This window comes from Diadema antillarum, unplaced genomic scaffold (assembly GCF_040938485.1).
Source record: "Diadema antillarum isolate AM-2024a unplaced genomic scaffold, OU_Dant_1.0 seq00000166_RagTag, whole genome shotgun sequence".
Classification (NCBI taxonomy): domain Eukaryota; kingdom Metazoa; phylum Echinodermata; class Echinoidea; order Diadematoida; family Diadematidae; genus Diadema; species Diadema antillarum.
This window is the reverse complement of record NW_027271236.1, coordinates 857501-880590: the sequence shown is the minus strand read 5'-3', so window position 1 is coordinate 880590 and position 23090 is coordinate 857501. Positions and strand designations below refer to the sequence as shown.

At 39.7% G+C, this 23090-nt stretch overlaps 1 protein-coding gene across 1 annotated transcript in view; it reads right to left on the bottom strand.

Annotated features, from left to right (window-relative positions):
- The window catches only part of LOC139728153 (uncharacterized), a 45749-nt gene that overhangs the window by 1862 nt on the left and 20797 nt on the right, over positions 1 to 23090 (bottom strand). The window contains exons 11-22 of the mRNA XM_071639119.1: positions 21711 to 21817; positions 18496 to 18537; positions 17085 to 17237; positions 14512 to 14577; positions 13503 to 13580; positions 9963 to 10116; positions 9297 to 9440; positions 8819 to 8910; positions 6159 to 6398; positions 4851 to 5003; positions 2984 to 4250; positions 531 to 2231 (exon numbers count right to left, since the gene is read on the bottom strand). Of these exons, the coding sequence (XP_071495220.1) occupies positions 538 to 2231; positions 2984 to 4250; positions 4851 to 5003; positions 6159 to 6398; positions 8819 to 8910; positions 9297 to 9440; positions 9963 to 10116; positions 13503 to 13580; positions 14512 to 14577; positions 17085 to 17237; positions 18496 to 18537; positions 21711 to 21817 (4190 nt within the window). The 3' untranslated portion in view covers positions 531 to 537. The remainder of the gene's footprint in view (positions 1 to 530; positions 2232 to 2983; positions 4251 to 4850; positions 5004 to 6158; positions 6399 to 8818; positions 8911 to 9296; positions 9441 to 9962; positions 10117 to 13502; positions 13581 to 14511; positions 14578 to 17084; positions 17238 to 18495; positions 18538 to 21710; positions 21818 to 23090) is intronic.

Genomic DNA, 23090 nt, shown 5'->3' with positions numbered 1-23090 from the left:
AAGAAGCACAAGCCTGTTATAACACAATTGCTCGACGGGGAACACATATACAGTTCTGGTCGAGGTGAGGATTTAGCTTTTAACGTTTTGCGAAATATTCAGAAACCACTCTATGAGATGTCAAAGAGCATGCAATTCTAAGGGGTATCAAAAGTTTATTTGATGAAAATGGGTTTTGAAATGGCTGAGATATCCAAAAACAAGGTGAAACAAAGAGATCCTAATAAAAGGCGTGGCCTGTCGCCTTTTATTATCATCCCTTTTTTGGATATCTCAGCCATTTGAAAACCAATTTTCATCAAATAAACGTTGAATTCTTCTTAAAATTACATGCTCTTTCATATTTCATAAGAGGTTTCTCATTATCTCACTTAGGAATGTTTAAAACATGAATCCCCACCTCAACCAGTACTGTACAGTCCCTTCAAAAGCATACAACAATTAGTAACGTTCAGCTCCAGTCTTGATTCCTGCACAATACAAATGTTTTCCCAAATATTCGGGTCTTAAAGTTACACTCTGAGACTCACTCTTGGTTTATCTTGGTGTTCCATACTGCATGAGGTAGCTTGGTCCGTGCCCTGAGTGTGTCACAGGCATGTAGTTTCCAGCACCAGGGATGTATGTTGGCATGCCTAGATCACCCGATGCTTGGTTGACTCCATAGGGAGGCATGACACCATTGATTGCGTAGCCAGAGGGGTGTGAGACGGAGCTTTGGAGGGGTGACATGGTTGGGGGTAAGGAGCGCCCCGTGTGGGTAGGGGGCGTGGTCCTCAAGGATCCATGGCTCTCTGAATGGGCAGAGTCACTGGATGAGGGCGTTCCCCTGGAGCTGGGAGGAGGGGGTGGGGTAGAGAAGGGAGACCGGTAGCTGTCACCAGAGGCCTGCAGGGTTGCATGGGGCTGAGAGCTGCGACTCTGGGAGCGATCTAGGAGTTCCTGGTTTACTCCCTGAGAGTGAATACCAGAGGGAGCTAGGGTGTTGGTGTAGTAGCTGCTGCCGGTGTAACGCTGCGTACCGGCAGAGGTAGTCAGGAGAGGCTGGTGACTGCTGATGGATGCTGCCGTTGGGGGTGGGTTTGGAACCTGTTTCAGGCCAGATGAGCGCAGCTCTATAAATGGACCTAGGTTTGTATCATGCTTAGCATGAGTGTTAGCAGTGCCACCACCACTGAACTTGTTCGCTTGCTGACTATTTGAGGAAGTGTTCCCTTTAGATGTGTAATGGCTGGAATGTTGTTGCTTGATGGCTAGCTTGGGCAGGTCATGTGAGGGTGGTCTCTGCAAGATGACAGTTGGAACTGGAGATTGTCTCTTGGTCTTTTGACTCTCGGCTTCTTTCCTGTGAGGAGATGACCCAGCCTCCGTCTGCTTCTTGCTCTGAGCATCCTGGGTAGCAATGGAGTGCGTTGTTGGCTTGCAGTACTTCCGTCCTTCCTTGCGGGAAAATTTCTTGTGAAACTGGACATCTGCGTAGTTGGTATCTTGTGATGTTGGCACAGAGGGTTGACCGCTGTATTTTGTTGGAGTAGTCATCGACTCTGATAAGGAAGTAGTGCTCACACTAGTGTGCTTAGAATTGGCCAAGGAGCTGGAGGCAGTTTCTTCCAAGTCCTTCCCTGGCGTCTTTGGTGGGACAAGTTCCTCAGTAGATGGCTCCGAGTCTACATGCCTTGCAGGAGGCTTTGGAGAGAGTTTCAAAGGAATGGGCTTCTTGCCTTTTGGGGTGTAATGACCACTTATGAACAGCGGGGGCTCATTGTTCGGCCTCAGATCTGCAGTCTTCTCACTACCACTATTCTTTGAGTGAGCGCTGCCCGTGTCACCAGCATTCTGGGCCTTACTCAAGTGAGCCATTTGCCAGGAGTTGGGGTTGGGCAGTGGGTGGATGGATGTAGCACACGCAAGGCCTGCATTGCACAGTTGGGCTGACAAATCCTGGGAGTCGGTGACAACAGGATGACCTCCCCCCTGAGACTCCGGGACCGTTGGAAGGTAGCACCCTCCTGCAGGCAGGGTCCCCGTCTTGTGGGAGTCCCACGAGCCGTGAACGTCGGGACTTCCCCCCGTACTCTGGCGTCTGATCTGCTTGCTGCGGTCCAGCTGGGAGGAAGCGAAAGCTGCCAGGGCATCGATCTTGCTGCTAATGTTGGCCTGCAATTTCTTTGTGTTTGGGGATTCCCTCACATTAGAAGTTTCTGGTTCAGAAGTGGTGCTTGCCTTGTCACCTACATACAGGAGTAACAGAAAAACAAAAGAAAAGATAAAAAAAGGTATGAATGAAATATTCCTTGATGAAAGGAACAGTGTGCAATTACATTGATATCGAGAAGGTGAAGAGCCTTAATCTCTATCAAAGTGTACTCAAACACATTGACAATCTATGTAAAATCTCCCATATTTCTCACAAGATGCAAATTTTTAAATCCAGATTGCAGCACAAATGTAATGCATTTTACCACTCCAAACAAGGACCATTATTCAGTCTGATACATTCTGCAAGTACCTAACTGCATGTTCATACTCGGGAGGACTATCTCAGGGCAAAAAAAAAAAAAAAAAAAAAAAAAAAATACATATCTCCCCTTTTCCTAAATGGGTAAAGTGCTGACTGCAAACTTTGTTGTGGCACCACCAACCAAATAGAGATTATCCTTGTTACACAAAAATAAAAATCATAATAAGCCTTTACTACACATATGTTGCATTGGTACGTTCAAAGTAAATTCCCAAAATTAATCTTCCAATGAAAGAGAGAGAAAAAAAGGAGCAAATTAGAAGAATGCATTAAAAGGTTAGCTAAGCCAAACATGTGAATTACAATACAACTGAGACTACAAAATCTTTCTGCTGTTAAACAGTGCCACTAACTGTAGTATTACACACGGGTTGCTCATCTATGTCATGTCGTAAACACAGGAAGTTATGGGACACTGAGAGGAGGAGGATTCCTGTGGGAGCTTGCTGTATTATTTCTTACCTGAAATATCTGTCTGAGAGGTGGACAGCCCTTCTCTGCTGGCTAGAGCACCTTCCGGCGATGGTATTGCACTGATTCTTAGCGGTTGGTTGACATTAGTCACCATGGTGATAATATCCTGTGCTTCTGTCAAGGCTCCGCCTCCTTGGCTGGATTTGGCTAATGATGTTGAGACCTTTGGGGGTGTGCCAGTTTCTGGGGATGTTGTGGTTGCTGGTCGCTTGCGACTCCTCTTGGACTTGCTGGACTCTGTCTTCTTACAGCCCCCTGAGGAGCTTGAAGTGTTGGCTGGCATGGAGAGCTTTGTGAGTTCCTCTTTGGATGATGATGCATCTGAGCTGCGTCCACTGTCGCCATCGTGACCATTGCTGGCACTCATCGCCTGAGACATGGGCACAGAGGATGCTACAGGAATCTCACTTTTGTTAGGATCTCTGATGCTGCTGTGGAGTTCTTGCTTGGAGTCTGATGTCTGAGTGGTTGAAGGGTAGAGGGTGACATTCTGGGGGCTGAGTGGCGGTTCATTGGTGTCCAGTGACGTCTTGAGGACCTTATTGACCTGGGATGCAGGCATGAAGCCGTACAACCCACGGTTAAGCTCCAGAGGACTGATCAAGGGCATACAGGATTGCACAAGGTGATGGACCCCTGAGCTAGAGGCTCGACTGGAGTGGAGACTGCCCTCTGGCAGTCCAAACTTTGTCATGGAAGCCAGCGTGACCGATGGCTCTGGGACACCCATCTCAGAACTTGTGACAACCACGTGGAGTGCTGAAGGAGATACGTGGTCCATCTTGCCAGGCGTGGGTTTCTGGACGTGGCTCACCTGCCTTTGAGCACAGCTCATGAGCTGCCCTACATCATAGGGATAGTCCCTGGTTTTGTCTTCCTTGACTGTTGCGGCAGAACTCTCCATGGTGTTGGACAGTTTCCTCTGCAGAGCTGCCTTGCCTGGGGACAGATGGGGATTTTCTGCAGGCCCAGGTCCTGACATCAGGGGCTGTGGTGGTGTTTTAGTGTCTGTGTTACTCTCTCCATGCCAGGACTTGGACAGTCCTGGACTACTAGACTGGGTCCCTGATAATCTCTCTTGCTTGAGAACATCCTCTTTGACGTTTGGAGGGGACACTGGACCTACGATATCCTTGATCTTGCGGCTCTTCTCTGTGGTCTTGCTGCGGCGCTTTTTCTTTGGTGCCTTTTCAGGCTTTTTGGTTTTCTCTGACATCTTCTCTAGGGCTGTCACTTCGAACTCCAACTTTTGCACCTGGAAAGACAACAGAATACAAGGCAATGTTCAGATCATTCCTCAAAGTGTTTGATGAATTATCACTAAAATCAGATCTTTTGCATGCAATGCAATGCAAAGTAGAATTATCTAAAAATACCACTTAACCCGTTGAGGACAGACTGATTTTGCTACAACACGCATTTCTCATAGACACCTGCCCGAGTATACTCGGGACTCGTCCTCAGCGGGCTAAATACCCATCAAACACCACAAGCCAAGGAAGACATATAAATCATGATGTGGCCCCAGAGATCACTAGTGAATTATACCACTTAACTTGATATCAATTCAGAATTACTATTACTATTACTATTATTTATAGTGCGCTTTTCCCACAAGGCCCAAAGCCCAAGGCCCAATTCATGCCCTTAAAAGCACAGTTTGCTACAGTCTTGCCTTACCTTGCAGCAACTAAGTGAACTCCTGTCTTAAAATCTAATTGGAGGGAGAGGAGGTGAATGAAATGATTCATCACTAGGATGTGGGAAAAGAAGCATCCATGAATTGTAATTCATTACAGAAACAGTTCACAGGGTGGTTGTGCCAAGAGAGAGAGAGAGAGATGAATCTTCATACCTGTCTCTTTAGCTCCTGCTGGTTACTGAATTCCTGGATGATCTGCTCAGTGATGAGGGAGGCGGCCTTGGCATTGCTGGTCCCGTCCCTGCCATCCCACTTGCCTTCGTGTCCCAACAGCTGATTGACAACCTCCTGGTTACGAGCAGCGACCTGAGAGAGAGAGAGTGGAGAACACCACAAAGCTGCCATTAAAGACCCAGTAGCATTGGGATTCATAGGTGACCTGGTACTATGGCTGCCCAACAGGGTACATCAAAGGCATTGTTTACCATTTGCAGATGAAACAAAATCCCAGCTTTAGTGTTTTAAAATAGTTTTAAAATGTGAGTTAGGGATAGAAACAACCGATGTAAAAAACTGAATCAGTATATTCAATGTTAAGTATTGTTAAATATACAAAATGTGAACAATAGTTACAAAAAAATGTTTCTCGACTAAACCGTCTACAGTTATGGTTTATTGAGAGAAAAAATAGTGATATCTCCATATCGTCGCTGGGGTGACAAGACCTTGTATCTGCAATTTTGGTGAAAATGACTTTTTTGGATTAATGGTCATATAATGGGTTAAGTGATGTCCTGTCCAAATCCCAACTGTCTTACTCCAAAAATGAAGCCACCAGGGCATGTCAAAGGAAAGGCTATCCCATTCGCCACAGTGCTTTGGCAGCCATGTTTTTTGGCTCTCCTGAACATTCGACATTTTGTAGATACGAGGTCTTGTTGCCCCACCGACAATACATTTTATGCTTTATTGTGAATTTTTTATAGGTAGGATGTCTTATGATACAACTGACCTACACATATGTATCAAATGTGATATCTCGAACATTTTTAAAATCACTGCTCCCAATGGTAGACAATACCTTTAAAAAACATGAATAGCAACATCAGTGAACATGTGCATTGACACCTACGCTCACTGGTAACAGCTAACTCCACTCAAGATTCTGTGTGTACTTACATAGAGATCAAATATAGAGCTACACACAATTCGTTACAGGGCTTCTCGAATATATCCGAGCCTGGCCAGTCTCCCCACTCCACATATTTTGAACCGACAGGTGATCCACACACACTCTCTTGCTTTTACTGTATGACATCGCTACTTTCGGATGATTAAATTTTCACGCTGAGTGACTCAAAATCATATTCACAGGTTCTTTAATTTGCACTGTGCAATTGTTTACTCATATGTTCATTAGCCATTCAGAAAAATGACAGAATTTGTTTTGGCATTTCCATGCATGGCAGTGTAAGTCCATGTGGAGACTGCCACAAAGGACGGAAGTGAGTCTGGCCTTACCAGTTTGCGGTTCTCGGCTTCCAGCGAGTGCATGCTGGAGGCTAGACTCTGGTAACGGTCCTGGAGCTCGCGATGCTTGCCGACGATCTCTCGGGACTTGGCCACCAGCTCGGAGGGAGACTTGGCCTGGATGCCCAGTTTGTCCAGCTGGAGGTTGAGAAGCCGGACACCCTCCTTGGACAGCATGGCGATCTGATCCTCAAGGAGACCTCGTTTCAGCTTCAGTTGCTCATTGTACACCTGACAATAGGAGGAACAATGGAGCATATTTTTTCCAATAAACCCACAATGTTCCTGGGGAAATTTTGCTGCAGAAAGTATCATTTGACATTTTTGAATTTTTTGTGGTATCATTTGAAATTTACAAAAAGTTGCTAAAGAGAGAGAGAGAGAGAGAGAGAGAGAGAGACAGGAACTGAAATATTCTAAAATGTGTTGCCAACTTAAAGGGGATGGCTAGTAACTGATCAGTGGGAATCAGTGGGAATGCTGGAGGATGATTGTTCCAATCCTCGTGGGATTCATTTAAGAGTACACTATATATCTATTCTTGTGTGAAAATTATTTGCTTCAGAATGGTCTCATATTCAAGAAATGTGCAGTTTAATGTTTCCAGGTAAGCGTCCCTGGTCAGTGACGGGGCATTAATCTGCACATTACTTGAATATGAGACCGTTCTGAAGCAAATAATTTTCACACAACAGTAGATATATAATGTACTCTTAAATAAATCCCACAAGGATTGGAACAATCATCCCTCAGCATTCCCACTGATTCCCACTGATCGGTTACTAGCCATCCCCTTTAAGATTCAGCTGAGAAGTTAGTTATAAGAAGGATTTTGACAATTGTGCAAATGAAACAAACAAGAATATATGAACAACCAAGGGCTCAAAAAGAGATTTTTTTTTTCTTCTATCTTATGAGATACTCACAATAAACACTAACATTTATTTATCTGCACAAAATACAGTAACAAACCAAAGAATAGAGATCCTTGGAACTGATGGGGTAATTTCACAGTATGATGAATGGTCAATCCTTGCACCATATCATTATTCTTAACCACATAAAAGTCAAAGGATGTTATTAGGAACATTCAGCCACCCACTTGCTGCATACTAAAACCCAAGACCAGCAGATTAAAATTGTGGACACCAAAACGAGTGGTGCGCAGTCACCACGATCAGTTTGTGGTGGCTATGAGTCGTAATCATTCCCTTAAAAGAAATGTTCTCAGGAAAGCTGTGGTGCATAATTTCTGGTTTCAAGTGTATCTGTTTGTCTTCAAGTGAACATTTCATGATTTTTAGGGTTTTGAATTGACAAATTTACAGCACAGGTTCCTCAAGTCTAATTTGCGTAGGGGATATTATGAGATAAAAAGGAGGGCATCTGCAAGGTCTATGAGATAAGAATGGGCTTAGCTATCACAGAGGTACCAAACACATCTTAAGATACAAGACATACTGGCTGAGTGCCATGTTTTGGAAATGATAAGAGGATAAAACAAAGTCAAACTCTAGCCTTAGCAATGCTTTATCAACAGTGCCTACCTAATCCTCTCAAGGGCTACTTCTCACTTGCAAAATCTGGCCTTAGTCCAATCTAATCCAATCCCCCCTTCCCCATAACAGACTTTACAAGAGTCAATCCTAGCCTTATACATGTTCTGACCTTTCATATTTTGACTTGCCCATACAGAAAATCTACTTGCCCTGGACTAAATATGAAATAAAAGATAATAATCCCAACAACCAAGGTTTTTTTTTCCTTCGCATTTGAAAAGTCTGTTATCTCGAGTGTGAATGATTATTATGAATTACTATGAATCCAAATAGTTATAAACTTTCATTGCAATTCTGCACAAGCTATCATCAATGATAGTTGAAATGCAATGGCCTACTGCACACTTAGATATATTAATACATGTTTTAAACAAATCAGAAAGAGTATATTTTGCATAGAGCATGGATTAAAGGCAGCCGATCGCCATCCCTAATGGTACGTAAACTCCGAACGACCGAAGTTTGTGCATGCAATTGCGCAATGCTACCACTGAGACAAGTGTGTGTGTGTGCGTGTGTGTGTACGCATCATACACAAACATTGTCACCGCGAGCTGCGGTGATTGGAGGAGAGAGGCCAGAAGACGCGTGGCTCTTTCGGCCTCTCTTCATGTGCATGCGCACTGAGAGTGTGCGTCCATTCGGAAGCTCTCGATCTCGTGGCTCGCTGGGACAGCCATTTTGGGTTAGGAGATAAGCACAGGGAGCTCTCTTGTAGCCTACCGTATTTTCGCTGACCCATTGAGCTAGTGCTATTCTCATTCGGGGGTCACTACATTTGATACAGAATGGGGGAGGCAGCGTGTTGCGTTCGTCTCCGTGCCGCACAAACCACTCGCCACGACTGAGTGTCTTTAAAGACACTACATATATATGAAGGAATAACTTCTCCACAGACAAAGACTAGACCCCCTGGAAGGCATCATCTATTGATGAGTAGAAGGTTGGACAGGTGCTTTTTCATGATCAGGCTATTGGACCATGTGTAGTGTTGAATTATGTCAGCATCTGTTTTGAAATGCCATTCATTCAGTTAGATTATATTCTATTTGTTTGATTTTTTTTTCTTCCCACAACCATTATTTTTCTCACCTTTTCTTCTTCCAACTGTCTCCGAACTAGCTCACTATATTCCGGCGTTTTCATGTAGCTTAAAAACTGAAGCAGTTGCATTTTGTAGTCATCTGTTGAAATGAAAGAAATACAAATACACATTGATACAACTATACATTTTTGTAAATTCTCGACACTAAGCTGAATATATTGATATGTCTGCGAGCAGTGTTGTAAACCTCCACAGATCACAATATACACTGATCCTATACAAAAATATGGGGAAAAAATCTTTGTATATACATTTTTTCTACATAGATTAAATTCAGGCTAAAGAAAGGAGCAAATTTCAACTACAAAGCGTGCTAAATCACATTTCATTTTTTTTAAAAAACAATTTCAATGGAGCAACATCAAACTAAATATTGTAAAAGCATACATATTGACAGCTCTGGATCTTATATCTTATTACAAATGTTTCTTTAGTCCTCCTGATGCACGGTAACACTCAACCCACCTGCTAACCACTGAATGGATGCCTCCAGATCCTTCTTCTGCCGATGACTTGGCTTACGCTCCCTGGACTTTGGTCGACTTTTTTCCTTGTGCGGAGTGACCATGCTGGCCAGATTGAAGGACATACCAAGGTCATTCAGCAAGCCTGCAGGAGGGAAGAATAGATTGATGTGTTGCTTAGCAACATGATAGCATCAACTGTGAAAAAAAGGACACAGAGCCTGGCTGCATGGGAGAAGTTCTCTGGTAAAATGAAGCACACAAATCCACCTGACAATTCACAGATTGTAACAACCTTGATTAAAATCATAAATGAGCATCATTACCAAAATAGATATTGACACTCATTTATGATTTGCAATGATGCAATATAATTCAACAAAATCTAAAACTTACTAATCATACATCCTAGTAAGAACTATAGCCAGTTGTGACAAAAATATGGTGGGTTGGGACACAACATGATACATACATGGTCTTACACCTAGACCATCCAAGGCAAGCCTTGTTCATGTTTGAAGCCTGACATCTACAAAGGAACAGGCTCAGTGAAGGGATTATGTCAGTATGTCACAATCTAGCACTAGTTTACCACTATTTCAGTTTTCTCCACCCCTACCACCGACACCTGGGTGGGCGTTTACACCCATTTCCTGCATTGACCCACCATTGTTCTTGTCTGGGGGAGACTGGCTGAGAGAGACAGTGTGTTGATGGAGGAGGTCCATCCCTAGAGCTGCAGACTCTTTCTTCTCTCTGGAGGCGCTGCTCACCGCCCCCTCTCTCTTCTTGGGACGGCCACGCCCTCTTAACTTGCTCTCCTGAGAAAAGAAACAAAGTGTGTATAGTGTTATATAAGCTCCTCTATTTTACTTTAAAGGGGATGGCTAGTAGCTGATCAGTGGTAATCAGTGGGAATGCTGAGGGATGATTGTTCCAATCCTTGTGGGATTCATTTAAGAGTACATTATATATCTACTGTTGTGTGAAAATTATTTGCTTCAGAACGGTCTCATATCCAAGTAATGTGCAGATTAATGCCCCGTCACTGACCAAGCACGCTAACCTGGAAACATTAAACTGCACATTACTTGAAATGAGACCATTCTGAAGCAAATAATTTTCACACAACAACAGATATATAATGTACTCTTAAATGAATCCCACAAGGATTGGAAGAACCATCCTCCAGCATTCCCACTGATTCCCACTGATCAGTTACTAGTCATCCCCTTCAATAGCTTCCACAGTTTAAAAGTTTAAAACTGTTCTTAAGACATTTCTGTTCAAAAAGTATTGTGAATGAGTTTTGGTTTGCATCTATGGTACATACATTGTACAGTACATTTTCCCCCCCATTTTCATCCCTCTCCCTTAGAGCGCATAGAGACAGTACGATAGTGATATGTGCTATATAAGCACTGTATTATTAATATCATTATCACAGGCTTACACAGTAATATGACTGGAAAGATCACAGACATGTTCAAAAAAGGTAACTCTGTTAGCAGTATTGTAGTACTTCCTAATTTTGTAATAGTTATGTAGTAATTGATTTCTTTGTAATATGTTGACTCCATGAACTGTCCATTATATCCCCTGGCAGTTTATCACTTTGCATTTATGATTGAGACATTAACAGTGTAGTCTGTTTTCAGTGAAATTGCTTAACATTACTGCATCACACCCCAGTAGCTGTCAATCCTGTCTAGCAGTAACAAAATCCTGTCTTTCTAATAATTTGTAAGGCTGTATCAAGTAACTCACTCTTCAAATCTACACGAGTCCTCACAACGGACATGTTTTGTCTGTGTGTGTGTGTGTGTGTGTGTGTGTGTGTGTGTGTGTGTGTGGGTGTGTTTCTTCTTACTGTTTGACTCCTGATCATAGAGGGAGTCAGAAATGTATGCACTCTCCACAATGGAACATACATTTGTCCAAACTTAAAGTGAATGCACTAAAAATCCAAAATGGATGTATTATCAGCTCTGCTTAAGTTTTGTGAAGTGACCTACAACAGTACTTTCATTGCACAGAAAACTCAATATCATCTAAACAGAAAATATTCCTTAAAATATCAGGTCAAAGGTAAATCTTATTTAAATCAAGTTTATCCCAATATTAAAGGTACTGTTTACCATTGGGAGCAGTGATTTCAGAAATGTGCAGGTTGTCACATTTGATGCATATGTGTAGGTCAGTTGTATCACAAAATATCCTACCATATAAAATTTTGCAATAAAGCCTAAAATATAAGGAGATTAGAGTGTGCCACATCCGGGGGGTGGGGTGCAGATATCACTATTTTTCTACAAAATAGAAAAAACCTTAACATAACTGTAGATGGTTTCTTCTAGAAACAACTTTATTATAACTTTTGTTCATATGTTGTGTAGTTAACAACACTTACCATCGACTATACTGATTAATATTTTTACATTGGTTGTTTCTATCCCTAACTCACATTATAGAACTATTTTGAAGAACTAAATATGGGTTTTGTTTCATCTGCAAATGGTAAATTACGCCTTTAATGAGGTATTAAATAGCACAGATAAATGGTTTCCAAAAAGGTGAGCCTTATGGATGTAGAAAATGATATCACTAAAAACTATATTTTTTGGGTTAGGGTAACAATTTCATTAATATGAGAGATTATATGTAACAGCACAATAAACTGGAGATAACCAAAACATCAAACAACACAGAAACAACTTTAACCCATTGAGGACGGACTGATTTTGAAACAACATACATTTCCCATAGACACCTGCCTGAGTACACTCGGGACTCGTCCTCAATGGGTTAATAAGTAATAACTTACATTTTGACAAAAATGAAATCTTGTTAATGTCTCAATGGCAAAGACTGCAAAATTTCAGTGGCTACTTTGGCCCACAGAGTTTTATCACACACACAAAGAAGAAAAACATGGAACTCTATGGCCCGCATTCACGAAGGTGGTACAAATTTAAACAATCATGATGGTTTACGCAAATTTCTTCTGCGTAAATCTGATTGACAGATTGCCTACGCCAAAAGACATCCAGTAATAAATGTGCATTGATATGAGCAAGTCAAAGGTACGCCTATTTCACTCTTATTTTAGACCATGGTCTAAATTTGTACCATACGGTGTAGGTTTAAGCCAGGTTTAAACCACCTTCGTGAATTTGGGCCTATGAGTAAATTCACTTCAAACAGGGCAAGAGATGAAGATTAGTACCGGCATGTGTCAGACTTATTGAAGTTAACATGTCTCAAGAATGTTCGAGATATAGAAAGGAAATAATTAGTATGAAAAGTTAGACTGGATTTTTCACCGTCATTTACTGACAGATTAGATTCCACAAAACAACCACAAAGTCACAAACACATATCTCTGAAATTTTACCTGATGTGATTTTGCAATAATTCTATCACTTTTATCATGGAACACAAGACCATGTTTATTGGAAAAAGAGATCTTATGTATAACAATAACTGTACGCATATGATCAAAACTGTAAAAGGAGAATTAATCCCTGGAGTTTTTCTAAGTGGCTGACCGAGACCCCAAGGCCCACTTTGAAGATGTTCGCGTACTCCTGTTTGTCAACTCTCTGACATTTGATGGTCATAATGCTCTCTATGCATGACTCTGCAAGAGCATTTATCACAGTTACATGTATGCTATTTTCAATGCTTTCAGCAATTTTCCAAATGTTCCTTTTTTAATGCATATTCCTTCGGCTCGTTACTGACATAGACATGTTGAAGCTAATATCATTCCCCTTGCCTTTTGACAGAGGTAAGCAAAGTGCTCTTTGATTATCCTGGTAAAATGAAACAACAAATGTACGTTGAATTCTCTTCACAGTTTTTTTTTTTTTAAAATATCCATCTCAAACTGTGACATCACATATTGCTGTACCAGCGATGGCGGCACCAAAACCTTTACTTCTGAAAGGATCATGCAATTTTCCTCCAAGTGCACTTATGTGATCTACTTGCCCAATCAACACAGACATTTGGGTTTCATTCCCCTTTAAACAAAACAACTCCTTGTAATCAACAGAAAAAGAGAATGGAGGAGAAATTACACTGTGAAAAAAAAGGACACAAGAAATTCAAACTCACAACCAGGTGTTAGGTGAACTGAATGAGGGTAGTGTTTGGAACAATGGAAATTAAGTTTCTCATCTAGTGTGCAGAAAGAGCAGCTAACCTTCGTTGCTACAGCCCTAGTTTTCTTAATTGGCTTTTCTTTGGTGGATTTCACAGGTTTGACCCGTTTTTGTCTTTCCTAAGTGAGGGCAAAATGAAAGAGATAACAAACATGAACAAACTGTCTTCAAAAGGTGGTATAGTAGAGTGGGTCTTTTACTTCCACCCAGGTTCTCTACACTCCCTGTTAAGCACAGCCTATCTAGCTTTCTTAGAGTACAATTCCAAAGATACAGCATCCCTGCAGAATGGGTTTGGCATAGACTGTGAGACACAAAGGGCACTTTTATTGTACAGTAAAATAAACCGCAACAGATAGAATTCTCACGAGATATCAAAATGAAAACAATTATGACTGACTTTAATCCAGTTACAGCACTAGTTATAAATGATAAGGAGCTGTCATAAGCCACAATTCTTTTTCCCTTTCACTGATATGAATAACAGTGCTTGTGCTTAGGGACAGTAACCTGTTACTGAGAAATAAGCCTTCATGCTAAATAACGTACCAATGTTCCAATCTCAGTAAAGAACATCTCATGAATGATGTACATGGTAGAAACTTGTGGTGAAAACCCAAAAGCCAAGGTAACTGTCCTCCATGATTTCAGATGATCTCACATAAGGCATCTAACTCTAGCTAAATACGAGAGAACTGGTCATAGGATGGCTTTCTTCCATCAATCATGCGTAACTTTTTTTTTTCAATATTTTGACACCACTGATAAAAGATAATCAAACCAGATTGATTGTGTTTGCAAGCATGCATGCATTCTATTAATATGCAATGACACTTTTAATGACAGTATATGGGAACTTTGAAGGTATAGCACATCAGGGCTTCTTCATTCAAAGAAATAAGCCATGATAAAAGGAGGCACAGTCCATATGAATATCTAGCACATAACCTTTCATCAGAACATCAATGTTTTCTGTACTTTTTCATAGAGATTTCATTTATAAAATGAAAACATTACATGAAAACTAACAACTTGGTGACTAATACTAACTTTTCTTGTTGAGTCCTTGTTCCGATGTCGTCTACGTCTGGATGGCTGGGAGGAGACATCCGAGTCCTACACCAAAGCAAACAAAAAATATTAATTAATCTCATACACTGCCTGTAAGGAATCACTACAGGGTTTTACACTAACATTGAAAATTTGTACACTGTCCTATTAGGATATCCATATTCCTTACACCAATATACACACTTTTAACACCCTCCAGTAGATTAATACTCCTGCTTTACACAAATATTTACCTCTGCCAAGAGGTTATGTTTCTGCCAGTGTTGGCTTGCCTGTCTGCTTATAAAATAACTTTAAAATTTGTTCACAGATTTGGATGTCACAGGATAAGTTGATAATGACATAGGAACAGATGCTTAAATTTTGGTCAAGATCTGGAAAATTTTATGAATTTTTGATTGAGGGATTTTTTAAAAATCTTTTGGCAAAAAGGGTCATGGAACTTGGGAGATCAAGCTGTGCATATTTGAGGTTTGCATACCTGCACTAAAGCACATACATGCTCTGCTCAAGGTGCCTTGCAGCAGGAAGCTAAACACGTACACAAGGCTTCTCTATCAATGAGAAATAGGGCGATTTTCAGCAAGCATGTACAAGTAGAAATGAACTGCTTGGAGGAGGTCTGCGCTCTCAGAGCGCTTTTCTACTCATACCCTTACACCTTCTAACTAAGGGATCCTAATGTTTGTTCTTTGTTTGTTGTAAATCAAAATTCATAACCCACCTCCCAGCAGAAGAATCTCTTTTTCCTGCAATAACTGGGATCATCCAAAACCCACAAAAGTTGCAAACTTTGATGAAGAGACTTGAAGGATTTGAAATTGTGAATGATGATTACCTCCTTGTGTGGAATATTTACTTCCTGTCCATAGGTATGTTTGTGAAATCTAAGAACATTTAACACATTGGCAAAGACAGGGTTTCACATCAATATTTTACATCTAATTTATAGTTTAACCCTAACTAGGCTGGGGGGGGGGACCTCCGAGGCCCCCCCTCGACGTTCCGCGCGATTTATCGTTTTCGCGAAAAGCTATCACCGCGATGTTACATGACTTTTTTCTTTCGAGTCTCCCACATCTTTTGACACCGAATTTGCGATACCCGGGCGCGCGTTTCCGGAGTTGCGCATAAATATGTACGTGCATGTCAGACCAAGAATTGCTCAAAAACGTTAATTTGTGTGCTATTTCAATGCAAACTGTGCTTACAGGCAAATTTCAAATAAGCACGATTATTTTTGGGTTTTATTGATTAAAATCAATCAATAACATATTTTCTTGTTCGGAACAATGTCGCGGACAAATTTTATCGAAAAAACAATGAAAAGCATAAAGTCGCAAAAGCAAAGAAATACATAAGAAATTAAAAAAAACGATAAAATACTTAAGAAATTGTTCTGATGAGACAATTTTTTTTCTCTTACATTTGCTAAGGACATTAAAAAGAATATTTACACAAAAAATGTGCCTGTTTTGAGCTTTATTTAGTGATTTATACCAAATTGTCTGATTTCACGCATCATTATGCATAAATTAGCATAATTTAGCATAAATGATAATTTTTTGAAAAATTAACTTCAAGGTACTTTTGATTACGTCATAGGCAATGAGTGTGCCAATTTTTGTCGCGATCGAGCGGTTGACGGCCGAGATCTGTGGGGGGGGGGGCCTGGGAGGTCCCCCGGCTCTATCATCTACCTAAATAGCCCGGCCTAGGTTAGGGATAAGCTGCTATTCAACAAAACATATACAGTTGAATACTGTGATAATTTTTGGCATAAGTTCGGTAAAAATTCCTGGTTGCCTGGTTTTAAAACAACTGTTGAACTTATACTTGAAAATGTGCTTAAGACTGCATGAAAACCATGAGTGTTTTAACATTTACAAAATAACTAATTCGTAATCATGTTTTGGCAAAGCATTTCTGACAATGCTGAGGATTACAGGGTAAAGTCACTGAATGAATCAGATCTCCTCACCAACCATACTGCATTCCATTCAAGAGCTGTCATAAACTCCATTGCCATGTTGTTCAAACACCAAATTTGCACTATGCTTACTGCAAGAGTGTGTAGTTTGTTTATAGACACACAGTTGGCAGATGTTCCTATGAGGTCAAGCTGAATTCTCTCTTTCTACGATTAAAAAGTAGAGCTCAAACTGTGCAAACTTGAAATGCATACCAGCCAAACTTGGTTGAAAAGGACCTCAACACTGATTGGGCATATGTGTTTTGACAAACGCATTTGGGGGGGGGGCGGGGAATGGCCCGTTTGCTTTCAGACCTACCGATATCATTTGATAAGAATGAAATCTGCTTCTAACCAGCCTTTAAAAAAAAAAAAAAAAAAAAAACTTCTTTTTAAAAGTCTAAGATCTGTCTACATCACACAGGGCTCCACACTAACTATTTTCTCCATCAGCCAGTTCAGGCCACTAAAATCTGTAAATCTCAAATTCTGGTGGCCCGAAAAAAAGAAATGTAGAGGCCTGAAATACATGGCAACATAGCAAAAACCCTTTGGGACCTTAAGTGCCTGATCGGATCACCAAAAGAGACCACTGGCGTCGGGTCGTGGGGCCGTACACCGTGGAGTCACTGTCGCTCGACGTCTTGCCGAAGTCAAGCGATCTGGTTGCGAGGTAGTCAACGTTGCTGCGCCGTGGGCGCTTGGTTCTGCAGCAGTTTTTGTAGTATTCTTCCTACACAGAAGAAAGAAGGAACAACCAACCCACGACTGTCATCGCATCACCATTACCAAACTATCTTCCATGACCCGCCTTTTCAAGATTACATTCCACATTTTTAACTTTTCTCTCAAAATCTACAGAAGACGGCGCATGCCCGACGTTACCTACTCAAAATTTTGACTGGAGTGGACTCCTTTAGGATATTTCATTGTATAGTTGCGAATAAATTTTTCTCTCCCTACTCTGGATATGCAAGCTACTCTACTTCATGATACAGAATTTTGCTCTTTGTTATTCACAAGCAATATGAAGAGTAACTAAATAATTATAGAAAGCTTGCATCGTAATGCTTGGAAGAGACATATCAAGCATAATTAATTTCCTCTCTCATGACCAAACTGTTGAACTGCCCGGCAAGGAGGTAGAAAGAATGAGCATTTCTCTCTAAGGACAAAGCACAAACAGGGTCTTTCTCTGAGTGTATGTGTCAGCTGTGCACAGCATTTATGTGAACCACATCAATCTGTGCTGAGACTTGCCAGATAATCTTTAACATGACATTCTTCATCAATCCTCATCTTAATCAAGCAGTCCAGGAATATTTTCCTTGCACAGCAATGTCAAAGTAGCACGAAATACTACAGTTGAATTAAATGCAAATTGCATGTGAAATGGAATCAGATTCTCTCATATATCAATATTCTAGAGAAAGTAACAAAAAGCAGAAAGGACAGATAACAGGACAGATAAGCTTCTTTTTTTTTCAGCCAAATTAACTTCAACTTTCAAATGAAATCAAAGCATTATCTACAATTAACTAAAAAAATGATCCACAGCCCACTTAGACAAGCATTGTACATATACTGAAATACTTATTGATAATTTATTCATTCACCAATTTGAATACATGCTTCACTGAGCAACCTAAGCTCGAAAAGCTGAAATACAGTTGTACTGTGGACTTTTAAGGTACACATACAATGCATTATGCCAGAATGAAAAATGCTACTTACTTACTTGGTTCTTCTCCTTTCTGGTTTGGGCAAACCATCTCTCTACTAGGATTTTACAGTCTGTCTAGTTTTATATCTATATTTATGTTTACCTGTCTAGAATGGCACAACTGCTTCTTTTTTTTTTCTATTCCTGATTACAAAGCTCTCAACTAAAATTTAATTGGGTTGAGGGATGTTTAATGCAACTCATTAAATTAGTCATCTACATTACAAATTGAAGTCTGAAATGAAATATTTATTAGAGGAATAATTACCCTGAGTTTTGGATCCTTGAGAGACTGAAAGTATTTTTCCAGCTGTATAACACATGAAAAAAAGAAAAACAAAGAAATAAATAAAAGGCTTTTGGCTTCCTTCTTGGAGGGAGTACCGAAAGAAAAAAACAAATCATAAAATTAGCCAAACACAGAAAACACAGCATAACAGGTAATTGATTCACACTTTATTCAAGGCAGGTAACAGGACTTTTATAATATCTGTGTTATAATGTTAGTTTGAATCCATTGTTAGTGCAATATGATGAATTTGAAAACAGGACAGAACATGAAAATTCATCCATATTTAAGGTTCTGGGAATTTAAAATTTAAGCTGCTTGTCTTTTGTGACAATTATGAGAATTTGTGAAAATTAATTAAAATCTATCATTTACTTGAGCTTACTGCTTAATGGAGTAACTAGAATTGAACTGTGGTTAGTACACACATTATAGAACCACCTTCAAAATTGAAGGTTGTCTTATCCAAGCAAGAACAAGAGTCTATATGTTGGACATGATAATTGTCAAACACAACTTTGGTAATTCAAATTGTTAAGACGTTAGTTTTATTCCCGAGGTATATGTAATTTTCTCTATACAAAGATTTAAAATGGTTTTAACAGAGTTGTCCTAAGCCACAATATCCATGAAGTTTAGCTCCTTCATATTACATGTACAATAGTAAGCCAACAATACAGTAATGTGTAGGTTGTTATCACCACCAAGGTCAAAGGCAAATAACACAGGGTGCATACATCTATATCACTTGGCTTTGGTGTCCCTTCATAATCTCATAATGCAAGGTAGTAACAATGACTAATGTGTGTGAATACTCAATGACATACTTTAAAAAAAGATGGCAACCACCGTGGTAATGAGCTTGGGATTAGTAAATTGGAAGAGTCATGAACAATGCCGATATTTTCCTCTCTATAACAGAGTATGCCAATCCTACTTTTTGTAATGGAGTAGGTATTACATTGCCCAGCAAAATAAATAAAATAACAAAATTTCTAAGATGACCGAGTCAACAGAAGAAACATGTTACCACCACCACTACAGACATGTTAAACAATATATGATACATTCTTTTGTATTTATAAAAAAAAATAAAGAAGTTGATTGCCAACACTGTGATCTTCTCTTATTAAAATCTAACCTGTTACCCAACACTTTTTTATTTTAAACCAATGTGGATTATCAAAGCAAAGCTCCCTATCCCCCCCCCCCCCAAAAAAAAGGAAGAAATTATGGTACTTTCCAAATTGTACTGGTTGTATGAATGTCCACGCAGATATTCACATCGAACATTGCACACCAGTACTCTGGGCTCCAGCTGCACATTATTAACTTTTAGCAATCAGCTTCAATCATCTCATAGTACTTACATCCTGGTTTTGAGATCTGTATACTTTATATTGTTTTCTGATTATATGACTTGCAGTAAAATGTTTGATTTGACAGTTCACTGCTTTGACATTTAGTATTATCCACAAGCCATCCTATTAATAAACATGATAAATGCCAAACCCGTTACCTTTGCCCACAAAGTAAAACAAAGCAATACAAAACAAAACAACAAAACACGGGCATTTGCAAGAGTTAGAAAGAATCGTTCATAAAGAATGAATGGCATTGCTGATGCCTTACTTTGTTTTAATAAACAAAATAAAAAGGAAGAAAGAAAAGAGAAACCACTTTGTGAAGTGAATAAAAATTTTGGAATGTAAACACTGCATGACAACACAAAAGATACTGTGTGTTTGAGGGAAACAATCTAAATGATTTATAAAGAGTTGTTACTTAATTCAGAAATGAAGAAATCTGACAGCCATAGAGTAACCATGATAACAAAATACCATATTAAAAGTATCAAAGAAGTGAGATGAGATTTGTACTTTACTCTCTAACCTTGATGTACATTTATATGCAAACTACAATATAACCTTCTCAGTAGAAGTCTTAGCTTGTGATGTCAGTGCCAAGCCTTACCCAAACTAAAATCCTTTTGCATCACAAAATCTGAGATATTCTAAGTCCCATCTGGGCATTTCTGAGACAGAAGACCCACGAGGGCGGTTAGACCACTTGCACCCATTATTGGCCACTGCAATGCTCCGAGCTGGCCACAGCTCAGGGGCACAGAAACACACACACACTCTCTTTACAAGACAGAAACCTTCACAAGCTTAGCTTGTCCTTGAGTACGACAAGCAGTTACTAGCCTGCTCTGGCCCAGGGAATTCTTTGAGGCTATTTATCAGAAGAATGCCCCAATATGAACTGTTCCACATCTCCTGATTATACACCAGTGGCATGCTTTGTTAGTCCAGAGGTTAGCACAACAGTGACAGTGACTGCAAATGCTGAGATGTGTACTGAAGACAGACAGACACACTGTCAAGCCTCAGGGTAGTATTTTTGATGAAAGTATCACTCCAGAGGAACTAGCTAACCTTTGTTGCAAATAATTGTGAAAAATTCCCATATATTATCTTGGCCAAACTCCCTTAAACAAATAAAATATCAGTCAAACAAACCGAAAAACTCACCAAATGGCATAATAGAAATATTCATCATCAAGAAAATAACATGTTAGTGACATAGCTTAGTCCAGAGGCAATGATGTTGATATACCTCAAATGAACCCCTACTGTGAGATGACATCCTTTGAGTGGAATATTAGAGGAAAAACAAAATTTGACAAATATCTTTTTCTGGTAGTGCCAAATCTTTGTGTATACTTGAACTTTGTTTATGTACATTCATATATGACATGCAGCTCATGTACATACATGTAATGTTTTTCCTGAAGGGTAGTATCTCAATATGAAACTAAGAGATCATGCAGTTGTTCTTACATTCTTATCTCTTTCTCAAACTAATAAAAGGTGAAAGTCTGTCTTAGAATTTGATCAGAGTGACTTCATACAGTACATGATAATGTAAAGTATCTGTTTATCACAAATTGGGTGAATTCGATTTTCTTCAAGAAAGTAACAAAAAAATGACAGAGACAAAAAAATCCAAAAAATTTGCATGAGGTGCTTTAAGGTTAACTTTCTTGCCACCTAATTTTCAAGTCTACTCAGCTTGACTGCATATCACACAAGCTAACATCATGCCCTTAGCTTGTGGCCACACGTGGGGGCGCTAGAGGCACTCTGGTGAAGCGAATGGCATTGTGGGTAAAGGCGTTGTAGTGTGCTTACCAGTGTTCTGTCTATGGTGTGTAGGAAGTAGGAGACCGGCTTGCCCGTCCAGGACACTGACCCTCGTAGAGGCGATAGCTCCACCACGTCCATAATGCTTCCTATATCTGTTTGATCACACCATCATTTACAGTTACGTGCAAACATTCAACGATTTGATTTACAAATCAAATGCAACAATGAACTGCATGTTATTCTTTTACTGACTTCAAATATGTGTGTTAAATCAATCCTTTACACTATAGTGATCCTGTTCCTCTAAAACAGAGAAACATGCACAAGAAGTATTTATGATGAGGAATTCAGATGATGAACAAATACGAATATTATTCAATTTAGTAATACACAAGCAGGTATAACTTGTAATCTGTGGTAACTACAACAAAAAACACTACAAAGTCTATGTGGTCACCAAAAAACTGTTGGGCACAAAAATTCCGCAGATTAAAACAACTAAAAACAAGGAGAATGAAACCAAAATATGTGGGTGGAGTGAATGCAGCAGCATTGTTAGTACACATCAATGAAGTTTGAGGAAAGCTGGAAAATTCGTTCAAAGGTTATGAACTTTTAAAGTTTCAGCGCCGTAATCACTGGAGGACAAGAGAACAACAGTTTGAGACGTCACTGCGGGTCAAGAATCTAAAGAAAATTCAAAAGAGAATACAACATATTGTAATTTTTTCTAGCATAATAAAAAAAGCAATTGACTTGCCTTTTCCAGAAATACGGGGGGGGGGGGGGGGGGGGGGGGGAGGGGAGGCTAGTCAATTGAATGTTTGCATGTAACCATAATTATTATTTTCTTTGGGGGGAGGGGAGATGGGTTATTTCACTTTTATTTTATGTAAAGAAATATATCTATTGAGATGATTTTATTTTATTCTAATTGTTTGTATTATGATAAGTATTCATGTGTGTAGATTTTAATGTTTTACTGTTTAATAATGTATGAAGGTTAATTTTGTGTTACGATGAATGTTTATGTATTTTTATCATGGGCAGGGCTCTCTGGAAGAGCAGGACCTGCTGGTCTTGATGAGACTACCCTGTGGAAATAAAACTGAAATAAAATAATGAATAATAACCCTTAACATATGTTAATATTCAAAACTTTTTAATGGATCTTCCAGTTTCTCTTAAACTTCACTGATGTGTTCCACAATATTGCTGCATTTACTCAATCCACATAATTTGGGTATCAGTCCTTATGTCTATTGCTTCTTCATCATTTTCGTCGTTGGTTATTTTCACTGCTCGTCTTCACACAAAAAGGAAGAGACTTTACATCAAATGTGCCATTACATCCCTGAAGACACACATGATCATGCACATTGCAAAGGACATGGAAAAATGAGTTGAGGTATGAAGACAGGAGAA